This window comes from Phascolarctos cinereus, unplaced genomic scaffold (assembly GCF_003287225.1).
Source record: "Phascolarctos cinereus isolate Bilbo 61053 unplaced genomic scaffold, phaCin_HiC Scaffold_5;HRSCAF=322, whole genome shotgun sequence".
NCBI classification, from domain to species: Eukaryota; Metazoa; Chordata; class Mammalia; order Diprotodontia; family Phascolarctidae; genus Phascolarctos; species Phascolarctos cinereus.
In genome coordinates, this window is record NW_027555958.1 from 149,822,683 (window position 1) to 149,836,176 (window position 13,494).

At 39.4% G+C, this 13,494-nt stretch overlaps 1 protein-coding gene and 1 pseudogene across 1 annotated transcript in view; one reads left to right on the plus strand and one right to left on the minus strand.

Annotated features, from left to right (window-relative positions):
- Positions 1 to 222: 222 nt before the first annotated feature.
- Positions 223 to 13,494, minus strand: part of RPF2 (ribosome production factor 2 homolog) — a 46,980-nt gene continuing 33,708 nt past the window's right edge. The window contains exons 9-10 of the mRNA XM_021008086.2: positions 2,614 to 2,758; positions 223 to 753 (exon numbers count right to left, since the gene is read on the minus strand). Of these exons, the coding sequence (XP_020863745.1) occupies positions 559 to 753; positions 2,614 to 2,758 (340 nt within the window). The 3' untranslated portion in view covers positions 223 to 558. The remainder of the gene's footprint in view (positions 754 to 2,613; positions 2,759 to 13,494) is intronic.
- Positions 9,247 to 9,634, plus strand: LOC144457559 (large ribosomal subunit protein eL33 pseudogene; annotated as a pseudogene).

Below are 13,494 nucleotides of genomic sequence, written 5' to 3' on the forward strand. Positions count from 1 at the left end.
AGCAATATTTTGGAGTGGGGGGCAACCATTAAGCAGATGCCTGAGATGTCCTGGCCCACAGTCAGCTTTCTTTTCTTTTTTCCACCTTGCACATCTTCCCTCCCAATTTTGAGTCTACAGATTCTCTCTTTATATATACATTTAAACGTGCACATATTTACATATGGGCAGATCCTGCAGAGGCTTAAGTAGTATAGATGACAAATAGAGCAAGAGTACACATTTATCCAAAAAAATATAAAGCAAACTGCATTTATTTTAAGCCCTTACACCATCATGTTCTTTTCATATCAATAGTTATAAGAATGATCATAAAATTTTATTTGGCAAACATTTATTAAGTGCCTTACTATTACAAGGCACTACATAGGCACTTGAGATACAAAGATAAAATAAGACAGGTCCTGCCTCAAGGAGTTTACAATACATTAATGTAAATTATACATTCACCATTTAATAAAAAAGCCACACACATATAATAGATCCATGTAATAATGTTTATAGTATTGTTTACATCTGACAATTCTTTCCTGTAAAATATAATAACAGCCAACTAGACTAAATTGAATCGATTTTTCTCCTCTTAATTTTCTTAGGTTTATTTTCTTGCTTATCAGTTAACTTTTCTGCAGGTCTTTTCTTCAACCCCTTCATTTTTCTTGTTTGCAATTTACTCAGATCTTGTTTCTGCATGTGAATTCTTCCGTAAGTTGTACCAAAAGTATCACGGGAGACATTTTTCTTCTTCTTTGGCTGCAAAATAAAAAAAAATTTCCTTTTACAATTTCTACTGGCATTAAATAGTAAAGACTTGGTCTTTGGCAGGACACCTTAGCAGGGTTTCCATTAATGAACATTTATTGAGCATACTTTGGGTGCTACAGGGTGTCCAAGTCATTCACAAATATAGAGAACCTTAACTAAAGAGGTTCAAGAAACCTATCAATATCCCTGCCCTTACAGGGACAGCAAATATCCAATTTATTTTTAAGCTTGAAAGATAAATCTACAAACGAGGTTGTCCACGCCCTCTGGTCCACATGTACAACTGCCTACAATTCCTAGTCTCCATGGGTCCCAAAACGATCTCCGCTGCAGTATTTGATTACTCACTCACGAAAACACACAAAAATACCCTCTTCTCTCATATCACACAGGCAATTTTTATTCTATTCTATTGAGAGCCCAAAGAAATTGGGCATATCGCATGGTAGGAATACTACTCATGATAGGTAGTAAAATGTGGTTGGACATGTGGCTCTATCAGCCTAAAATAAAAATGACCTTTTAGTCAGTTTTCATTTATGTCTGAGGCAGGCAAAAATATGGGGTTTGCAGTTTAGTGGAGAGACAGCTGGATCTGGAATCACAGGATCTGCATTCAAAAGTCAACTCTGCCACTTAGTTCTTGGGCAATTTTACTTCTGGGGGCCTGAGTTTTCCTCATTTCTAAAGTTAGGAGGTTGGCTGAGATGACCTCTAAGGTCCTCTCCAGATCTAAATCTTAGCTCTATATCTAAGATCCACAATGTCAAAAACAGTTTGGAAATGTTATGCCTAAAGAAGATTATGATGTTTTATAACTTCTTAAGATTACAAACTGCTCAGCTGGGAAGGACTCTAACAACAATCACCCAGTACAACTCCTTCATTTCAGAATATAGGAAACTTGAGATTAGAGGGGTTATGTGATTCACTTGGGTCATACAACTAACTAACTAATCAGGAAGAAAACTGGCCCCAGAAGTCAGGACAATTGACTTCCAGCTCTTTCCACCAATAGTGACCACACTCGTGTTTTCAAAATTATTCTGAAAGCTAAGTAAACTCTCAAAAAAATGCCCTGAACAAATTCATGCACAGGAGCTGGAACCACAAGATTTGTCAACCCCACAAACAAAGTTGAGCTCAGACTTTACAATTAAGTGGCTACCCAACTTGGTCAAAGAAAATTCAAGAAGTTTATAGGAATCAATTAATTATTTATTAAACACCTACTAGGCCTTAACAACTGTCAAGATACAAGAGTCATCAAATCAAGAGGGCTTTTCCAGTCATTAGATAAAAACCAAATTATTTATCTTCTCTGTTCCTTTTAAAAAAAATTACACCATCTTTCCAAATATTCATTAGTTTATACTGTGCCTCTATAACTTCTATATTACAACAAAACAGTTATGATAGAAGGTATATAGCTGGAAATTAGTATTCCACAAACACAGTGACCACAAGATGAAGCCTTCTCATAATCTGGCACATGGCAAGAAACTTGTCCAAAGGCCTTCTCTCCTCCTCAGAAGCCCTCCATTGTTCTCCTTATGGGTCTTACTCTTTATTTATGAATCTAGAGACCAAACCTTGAAAAGATATGTGGGTGGCTATAAAGCAATGAGGTCTGTTCTGTGCTCCTTATGATAATCAGCCCCCTAGCTGTTCCACTACCCACCACAAAATGCCATTCCTGCTGTTATACTTTTCAGTGTAAAGATACCATCAACATTATGGGATTCCAACCACATTCTTTTTCTAAAGTTTATTTTACAAAACCCAAAAAAACAGAGGCCATATTTTGCAAGAATCTGAAGCACTTTTTTTTTTTGGCAAGTTACATACCTTCAGGGCTTTAGGCAATTTCATAGATAACTTATAAAGATCATCTGATGCCAAATAGGTTCTCCTCATAATCAGATCCAGCGATGGTCCCATTTCTTCCAATTCAATTCGTGGTGTTCTACAACCAGATTTCTTCAGCAATAATCTTTATAAAAATGAAAAAATTAAATACTAATGCTTTTTCTCATATAAAACTTTCCAGAAAAAAATGGTCAGAAAATCTAAATTTGGTATCTCACAAGTTTTAGTCAAATGCACTCTTTGATTAACATATAGATTTTTTTTTTAGGGCAGAATACAATTAATTATAACTGGGAAAGAGCAATTCAAACAGAAAAAAACAAACAACAGTTTTCAGGAAGAACTCACCGCCCTTCCATTTCACTTACTCACAGTTCCCCAAATATGAAACATTTAAAGTCCTCATGCATTTATGTATGTATAAAACTCATTCCATATGAGTCTTTGAAATGACGTATTTATATTAAAATGAAACACAGCCTTACAGCTGATGAGTATGAGCACTGATTTATCCTGGGCAGTGTGAGCTTCCCCAGCATAATGCCACGCTGACATATTTTTATCCAGAACGGATTTAAATGTGAAGTTATAGTACAGACATCAGGCTTGTGGAACAGCACTGGACAAGAAAATAAGTGAGAAGTGTCAGGAAGAAACCCACATCTGACCATTTGAGACTCAGAAGTAAATGAATACAGTTTAAAAGACCTAACAGATCACTGAATCACAGGAATATGATGATAATCAAAGAGTTCAAGACAGAAGCCATCTATTCTAGCCCCTTTACTATACAATTGAGTAAGTAAGCTGAGGCTGAGAGAGGTAGGTGACTTGCATGATTCTAAGAACCTGAGGTCTTTCTGACATTCAATACAGCCCTCTATCCACCACACTATGCTGCTTCTCTGAAAAAAAATAATTAAATTAAATTTAAAAGACACCTGTGTGGGTCAGGAATTGAATCTAGTCCTTGCTCATGGTAAGGGAATGCTGCCTCTGAACTGCTCACTGAGACCTGATTGGAATTCTGATTGGCTGGTGAGGTCTACATAAGGCTGACCCTTCTGAGCAAAGGCTAAGAAGAGAAGACAAGAGATAAAAGAAAAATGAAAAGAAGATAAGGATGTCATCACAGAAAGAGCGCCAAACTGTGGATCAGGCAGCCTGGACTCCTCTGGAGCCATTTCTTGCACTGACCCCATTGTGCAATCACCGCCGAATCACTGAAGCTCCCTTCTCCTGTTTTCTCATCTGTAATGCTAGGGGGTTGGATTAAGATGATCATTAAAGTCTCTCACAGTTCTAGGGCTGTGTGATTAGTTGCAAAGGGAAGAAGGGGGGAAGATAAGGGGAGGAGAGGAAAGGGAGGAAGAAAAGGAGGGAGGAACGGAATTTATTAAGCTCCTACTATATGCAAGGCGCTATACTAAGCCCTTCACAAATATTATCTCACCTGATTTGCACAACAACCCTGGGAGGTAGGTGCTATTTTTCTCCTCATTCTACAATTGAGGAAACTGAGGCAGACAAAGGTTAAGTTGACTTGCCTAGGGTCACACAGCTAGTCAGTGTATGAGGCTGGATTTGAACTCAGGTCTTCCTGAATCCAGGCTCAGTGCTCTATACACAGGGTCATCTAGCTGAGGAGACTAACAATGAAGACTTTCGTGGCAGAGAAGACAGCAAACTGCCACTCACACTTTCACAGTATAATTCCTGAAGGATAAGGTATCTTACTACGTGTATGCCAGAGAAATGTGGTGGGAGTGGGGAGGAATAAACAGCTGGCCTGTGCTGGACCTCAAGAACTCCTGAAAGCATCAACATGCCAGACTGAAGCAAACAAGGTGACTGGGGAAGGAGAGATCCGCTGAACATGCCACAATGCCAAGCTGAGCTATAACACAGAACCCAGAGCAACACCACAGCCTGTTTAACAAAGTGAGCATGATCACGGACGAGTCACTGTCTGCAAAGGTCTGACCACGTCACCCCTACCCAAACTCCCGTGTCTCCCTGTTATCTCCAGAAGCAAATCTAAAATCCTGTTTGGCTGTGAAAGCCATCGTTGCATTGCCTGGCCTCTTCCCTACTTTCCCCCAAGTACTCTAACATACACCAACATGGGCCTTCTAGATTCTCCTCACATATGACACTCAATCCCTCCTGAATCTGCCTTTTCCCTGGCTGCCCCCCAGGCCTCCAATACTATCTTTATCATCTCTGCCTCCCGGCTCATGGTTTCCTTCAAGACTAAGCTCAGTCCTCCCTTCTGAAAAGGGCCTTTCCCATTTATTTATAGCTTGTAGGGATGCAGATATCCCCATTAGATTGTGAGCTCCTCAAGGGCAGGGACTATTTTTGCCCTCCTCTGAATTCCCCAGTGCCTAGCACACAGAAAGCACTTAATAAATACTTGCTGACTGACTTCTGCTCTCAAAGCCCCCAGCACTGCTCTAAGGCTCCAAGTTACAGATGAGCTGCTAATCTGCCACCTTAGAGGGGGTTTCCCTACATCAATGAAGTCACAGGTCTGTGCTGGGAAAATATCAGTGTCTGTACATAACTCTGAAAGGGTCAACCAAGGAGTTTTTAATACATCAGTACAATAGTGATCTACCTATCCTAAAAGAATCCAAAAGCGGAAGCTTTTAGAATTCTTTGCAGATTCTAAATCCTAAAGCTACGGACACAGTGCCACATAGCATACCTGCCTAGATTAGACAGTTCTGTAAAAGTGCTTCTCTTAGGGAAAAAATAGGAGGCCTCCCCTCTTCGCCTTGCCACAGGTAACTGACAAGGCCGAAACTATTCCTTAGGAGTAAAGACCCTAGCCTGAGCTGTGTATCTTCAGTGGGGTCTTCACACCAAGACACAAAACTAGAAGGCTGTACTAAACTGGTGAAAAACAGGAGACTGTAATGCTGCAAAAATTTCTGTGTAGTCCATCTCCCACACAGCCTTAGACACCGATGAAAAGAGTGGGTTTTGGCAATGCTAGCCAATGTTGGCATTGGCTGATGAGCCAGGCTTCCAGAAAGCAAAAGTTCCAATTTCACTGTTAGAGGGCTTCTGAAAATATCAAACCATCACCTGTTACTTACACTGCATCAGCTACATAGAATGGAGAGACAGAAAAAATAATTATCAATCCTACCATCTTTCTGTTCCTTCACTGATTAATTCTGGAACCACAGCCTTCCCTGGTGCCTGCAAAACTATTTGACTGCTATCATGCTACTGAACTCACCTTAAGGAAACAGGGCCAAGAAAATATTTCCCCCATGTTCTGGTCTATGAATGTTACTTCATTAACTCAGCCTATGAGCCAGGATGTTATTTAGAATGTAAAAGGTTATTACAGAAGAGTTTTGATGAGAAACCCGAACCCTCATGCAAGTACTATACAAGGCTTTCCATTTCATTACACATTAAAGACATCATTTTAAAAAGTGCTGCTTGCACTTAAAATTCTATTCAATGTCAAACATTAAAAAGAAAAATGTACCATTCTTCTTTGCAGAGATTGGGAGACTGTGGGGGTGGAACATTAAATACACTGTCAGGCACTTAATTGAGTCTTGCTGAACTGCCCCCCCTCCCCCACCTCCTATCTTGTTTAAAATGACTAGTTCTCTGAATAGAAGTGGGAGAGAGATATTTGGAAATTAAAGTGGTATGGGTATAAAAATCAGAAGCTATCAATAAAAATTAGAACATTAAAAGAAACTGTTGTGGCTTGGTATTTCATCTGCAGGAACCTCACCATTAACATGTTATTATGACAAAGAATATGCTGGCATTGTAGTCATTCACTGCCCAAAACACTAGCACAAATTCTCAATATGCTAAGGTATATTCCTCACAGTCACAAATAGTATATGAGAAAAAACACAGGTTCAAGCTGACAAGGAGGTATGTCTAGTTCCTTGGTCGAGTGAGGTAGGAAGTCCACACCTGGAATAGTCTGGACAAGTCCAAGGACTTGCTAGGAACCTGAAGAGGATACAAAGCTTCTAAAGCTTTGGAGGGTTATGTAATCAGTACTACTCCTGTCCAGGCAGCCTTGTTGTTTGTCCTCAAAGAAGACTATGACATAAGGAAGGAGTGTCATGACTTGCAAGTGAACTGGATTTAAGTGAGGCAAGGCTGTGCAAAGTCACCAGCCTCACTCTCTCCTCTGGAGCCACCTGGGCCCAGTGGCAAGATTTAGAGCAGGACAACTGGAGATGACCCCAGATAGAGTGGGAGGCCTTGGCCTTTTTAAATGCTAGCTCAATGCCGGCATTTAGTAAATTGCTGAATCCCATTACAGGCTCCTTTTTGTGCCCCTAGCATCTCCACACTGCTGGTTTTCAAAAGAGTGCCCACTGCACTGACATTAACAAAAATTACTCAGTATGATATTACTGTTAGTCACAGTGACCTGGGGTTCACAAGCTGGTAGCAATGAGGTGCTAACTTGGACCTCTGGACCTACACAAGACACCTTAACAGGGGCAGCTAGGTGGCGCAGTGGATAGAGCACCAACCCTGGAGTCAGGAGGACCCGAGTGTTCAAATCTGGCCTCAGAAATACAACACTCACTAGCTGTGTGACTCTGGGCAAGTCACTTAACCCCAACTGCCTCACCAAAAAAACCATACCTTAACATTCCTAAAACAGATCAGTTATTAAAATTGTAGGATGCTATGAATTGAGAAAAAAGTTAATTGTTTTCTAACCTTTCCTGACGATCACAAGTCAATCTAATCAGTTTCATGACCTCCAGACCATCCTGCAGCCAGATCATGCTTTCTAAAATAGTTTTCTCCGTGTCCTAACACGAGGCCCAAAAACCTTCAATAGTGTTTCACTGCCAACAAGATAGCCAAAATCCTCAGCACAGAATAGTATGGTGGCAAGAACAATGGAACAGTTATCAAGAAACTTAATTTCTAATCGACTGTCACTAACTTGTTGTAGGACTTTAGATAAGCCATTTATGTACTGGCCTCTCTGGAAAACACTGCACAGTAGCTCATGTTTCAGATTGGCATCTCTAATTGCCTACAAAATACTCCAATTGGTATTGTTATGCCGGCATCTTAAACTACTATGTCCAAAACTGGGCTCATCATTTCCCCAGAAAATATTTCTTTCTGTTTCAGCATCTTTGTCTATAACACTAGCACTCATCCCCACCTGAAGCTTTGGCATTTTCTCTGCCTCTTTCCCTCCCCCTATTATTCATATCTGCATGAATCTACAGTCCCTTCATCTTTCCCTCATCTGCTCCTCCCTCATTGTTCTCACTGTCGTCCCCTTGGGCTATCATACAAAGTTCAGAACAAGTCTTCCCACCTTCACTTCCTCTCCCCACCCCTCTAAAAGATTCTTTACATTCCTGCCAGATTTGTATTCCCGGTAAACATACTTGATCCTATCATCCCAATGCTAAAAATGCTATTTCCTACACCAAATTCAAAACCCTTTGTTTAGCATTCCCTTCCAGTCAAACTCCACCATTCCCTCTCTACAGGTCTGTACTTCCCTGGGTCCCTGCCTTTACTTTTGCTGTTCTCTAGGCCGGAAAGAACATCGTCCCCTTCCTCCTTCCAATACAACCTGTGACATTTTTACCTACCCTTAAGCCCAACTTAAATACTACCTTCCCCTGCTGTGTCTCTACTCCCTTGCCCTTTGCTAGATCTCAGACAGAGCACTTTACACTTTTCATGCATTTATCACATATTATTTTGTATTAGAGTTACAAGGGGTGTGTCATATTCTTCCCATCTACCCCCTTACTATACAGTAAATTCCACAGGGGCAGAGGTTAAGTGTTAAACTTTGCTGCCCTCAGTGCCCCACAGTGTATTATACATTGCAGGCACATGATGTTTGTTGAACTGCGTAACATGCTTTAGTCTTTGATTTGCTAATAAATTTTGCAGAAAGGCAGTTATATTACATTGGCTGGGAGGTCAAGCTACATGATTCAATCTGAGAAAAGAAGCAAATGACTAAAAAGTGAGCTGAAATGGAGTTTTTCAAGAGGGCTCAATGAGTACTGCTTTTTTTGTCCTATGTCCCACATCTTTTATATCCTCAGCACATCACAGAAACTGACATATTTAATGATTACCCTGAATCAATCAGAAAATATAAAAAATGTTCAGCATCCTCTATTAATGAGGGCAAGGAAACATTCACTATTATTTTAGAAAGATTTCCATTCTATCCCATAATACAATAATTTATATTTTGAGTATTTGGAGAGCTGAGAGTAATCCTCATTATCTGGAAATCCTGGAGAGATTCATCCACTAAGCAATCTAGATAGATGTGGTCCTATTATATTTAACCAATCCTTTGCTGTAAATTATATTTCCTTGTCCCACCACAAAGCAAGAATACATTTTCCTATACAGACCAGGAATATCTCTTTCCAATAACCTTAAGCAAATTCTATAGCTTGTCACTTTGCCAAGGAATTAAAATATGGATGTGGGTATATATAAATTTATCTCATTTCATTCAATGTCTTTAATAAGTGACTATGGACTTCCTTTTTCTTCCATCTTGGAGCCACGGAGGCCTGCCGGAAACAGGACTTCTAGAAAAGCATAATGTCTGGAAGACTGTGGTCCAAGGCCATTTTTGCTGGCTTGTATACAAGCGAGGCCTATGAAACCAGAGGGAACACACAGCTCTTCTGAAAACTGAAGGAGTCTACGCTAGGGATGAAACGGAATTCTATTTGGGCAAGAGATGTGCTTATGTATACCAAGCCAAAAAACAACACGGTGACTCCTGGTGGGAAACCAAACAGAACAAGAGTTATCCGGCAAAAAGTTACTCGAGCTCATGGACATAGTGGAGTGGTTTGAGCCAAGTTCAGAGGCAATCTTCCCGCCAAGGCCATTGGCCACAGGATCCAAGTGATGCTCTATCCCTCAAGGATCTAGAATATGAAAACTGATTAAATAAAATTACACATTTTTTGCAAATATTAAAAAAAAAGTGACTACGACCAAATAACAGTGGGTAACTTCCCGTGGTTCTTTATACACAAGCTTTATGATCTCTTTAATTAGGCAACTTTGAAACAAAGAAAGCTAGACATTCATTCAAAAGAATGCTGTGAAATACCTCTACATTAGAGGTTAGAATTTCTTCTATAGGTTTAAAATAGTCTGGAAGAAGGCCACCTAAGCACTGCCTTCTAAACATTTTACCTAGTAGGCCTTTGGAGAGGACGCCCTCCAGTCAAACTGCAAACTCTTTTTATCTCTGTGTTGACTATAGCAACCTCAGGTTTCCCCTGTGAACCAAGCAGCTGTTCTGATACAGTATTTGTAATGAACTGAGTTTTCTCTTATAAAATTAAATAAATCCCTCTTTTGTATGGCTTGCTTTGTGCTGGCAAATCTGGCTTCATGACTCAATTAAGCTGATTACAACTACTAATCCTTCTGAGAAAACAAAATTCGTATTTATCTTTCTCTCATAGAAAGGACTTCTCTCTAAAATTCTCAATCACTTTAATCTATTAGTTTCCTCAGGAAAATCCAATCAATAAATAGCTTTTTGGGGGAGGAGGGGAAGGGTTGGAGAGTGAGACTGGGGAGAAACCAAATAGACAGAAAAACAGTCTTAACTGGAAGCAGACATATGTTAGCATAAAACTGTAAAGAAAAAACCCTAGAAACATTAAACACATATACAATTTCCAACAAATCAAAACCAGTTTTCCCAAGGATTTTTCCCAGAGTCTACACCCCCCCCACACACCCCAAACACTTAAATTTTCAATGGTAATTCTAGTATCTACATCCCAAATACTAAATCTTTTTTCTACAATATTAGAAATAAAACACAAAGAGAAGGCTATCTGCTAATGTCCATAATCTTTTTTATTTGCATATTTCTCAAAAACATTAACAGATATGCTTACAATAGTAATCTCTTTATTTCCTCCCTCCCCCTCTTTCTTTGCTATTCCCTACTCTTGCTCTTCTATCTCACCAAGCATGTGCTTTAGCTTTTTCAGTATATTCCCTTTTAAGGTATTCTCCTCATAGCCCTGATGATCACAGGTCTTCTGAAGATTTTTTTTCCTATAAAGTCTCTGAAAGCCACAGCAAACACATTTATTATTATTAAGTAATTAAAGACTTTCTATGTTTCATAACAATGGCTCTCATCCTACAATGAGTAAACTAGTCTCTTGCTGTACAATGTTCATTTATGCATGATGAATTCTTTTATGGTTTACAGGAAGAGGTAATTGACCCTATACACGTAAATAAGGTTACACATCAAGGTCAGACAAGACATTATTAATATCACTTTATATTCAGAGCTCCTTTAATCTAAGCATCTTATAAGACATTAATCCTTACAACTAACAACTAAGTCACAAATGCAGGAAGTGCCATTACCATTTATAGGGAGAAATAGCTTAATAGTTCTGTATGAAGTAACAAGAGACAAAACAAGGAATTTCCAGAATGAGCTTATGAGAATGCCTCCATTTTAGATTTACCCCAGGTACTTCTGTCATCTCCCTGCCTACCCAGTCCTGTCCACACCATCTATTCATTAATGTTATACCATGTTTCCTGTAATTATATTCTATTTTGAATGCTTTCTCCAATTGAATGATGTCCTACTGTTTTTATTCTACAAGTGAACTTTCACAAAAACTACTAAGAGAATACCTTAATAGAGAATATACTGAAAAAGCTAAAGCAGTGCTTGGTAACAAGCTTCCTTTAGGAAGCTTGAAGTATAAACTACAAATCATCTTGGCATCTCACCTGGCTGCTTCACACATTTATTGATTTCCTGCCTGCAGCAGAATTTCTCAGCACTACACTTCCTTTTTTATGTCAAGGTAACAGCATACAGGTATTATAGCCAACACAACAATAGTCTCAGTCTCCTTAGCTGGATCATCAAATGGATCCTTCCCCCAAATGTGGTGTGTCCCAAGGCTCCATGCTGAACTTTGTTCTCTCTATGCTCTTTGTAATCTCTGCTCAATTGGTTTAATTATAATCTCCACGCAGATGACTCCCAGATCTATCTACATAGCCTTAACCTCTCTTCTGAGCTCTAGTACCAAACACCAACTGCCTCCTAGATTTTCCAAAATAGATGTCCTACAGGGACAGGCCTTAGGACTGGATCCAATATTTCATTGGTATAGGCAACTCTTTCTACCAAAGAAGGTCTGCACCTTCTCTGCCACTGAGAGTCTTAAAGAGGTGCCTATGGTACCGAGAGAATAAGGGACACACATACAGTCAGTATGTGTCAGAGACGGGCCACAGACAACTAGGTATCTCTAACTCAATAAGACCAAAACAGAACTCAGCAGCTTTCTGTGAAAGGCCCCCCTCTTCCGAACTTCCTGATTTCTGTTAAGGGGATTACCACCCTCCAGTCATGCAAATGAGCATCCTCAGTGTTGTTTTTTACTCTCCACTCACCCCATGAATTCTACCTCCATAACATCTCTCCCATCTGCCCCTTTATCTCTGCTCACACTGCCACCACCCTAGTCCAGGCCCTCATCCCCTCTCTCACCTGAGCTATTTCAGGAACCACCTAAATTAGTCTCCCTGCTTCAAATTTTTTCCTCTCTTCATTTTCAGGCCTTTGAAGCCCTTCACAACTTAGCTCCTTTGCTCCTCTTCATGCACTTAAAGATTCTGTCAAAATGGCCTTCTGACTGCTTCTTCCATTAGAAACTCTATCTCTCTTCTCCTTGCCTCTGCAAAGACTATCCTCCAGGCCTGGACTCCACTTCCTCCTTACCTCTATCTTTAGGAATCCCTAATTTCCTTCAAATCTCAGCTCAAATGCTACTCCTACATGAAGCTCCTAATTCTTCAGATTTTGCTAGTGCCCCACTTGCCCCAAATTATATTTTGTTATTGTATTATTTATTTCATATATATTATGTTTCTACACAGTGCCTCTTGAGAGAATATAAGTTCCTTGTGCAGTGACTCTTTATTTTTGTCTCTGTCAACCAGTACTGTGATTGATAAAGAGCAGAGACAACTGCTTGCTGATTGATCTAGAATTAGTTCCTTGCAGTAAAACTAAAAAGACTCCAAAAAATTCATATGTAGGATTTTCTGCTCTAGCTTAAACTCAATTACTATTACTTTTAATTAATTTTCTTTAATAGAAACAAGGAGGAGGGAAAGATATGAAGACACATATTGAGGTAGTTACACTTCTACTCAGCTTCCTCTGTGCTCAATATTCCCAATCACCAATTCTTCACTGATTTAACTCCACTCATCCAGAAGCTTGTTTCTTTTCTTTTTAAACAAAGCAAGATATTTTTGCTCAGGATGATTTTTGATACCATTGTGAGAAATGCCTTGATACTGGTTTACCATATATAAACTATGATGAGTTCTTTTAATACTCATTTCTACCTTCTCCACTTCATGATCTTTAACTACCCATTGGCTAGCCCAGAGTCTTTGTATTCAATCTACTCTCCCCCCACCTCAACTTTTCATAAAAAAAAAAAGTATCCATTTTATTTATTTTAGGGATATTCCTTCCTCTTTTCATAATTTTCAGTTTCTATACATTGGTTTTACCCGTTTGTTTTAGAAAGAACAACACAGGAGCTATTTTACAGATGACAACAGAAGCCTACAATAAAACTGTAGTATATCATGAACCTTGGGACCACAGCTTTAAACTAAAATACCTCATGGAAATTTTTGGTCCCTGAGACCGAATGGATGAAAAAAACAACAGCTCTAGTCACTGAGTTATTTTCTAGTTCCTTCAGACCTAACCTTTGGTTAGCTCAGGGTTTGGAGGTTTAGGCTGAGCCCAGA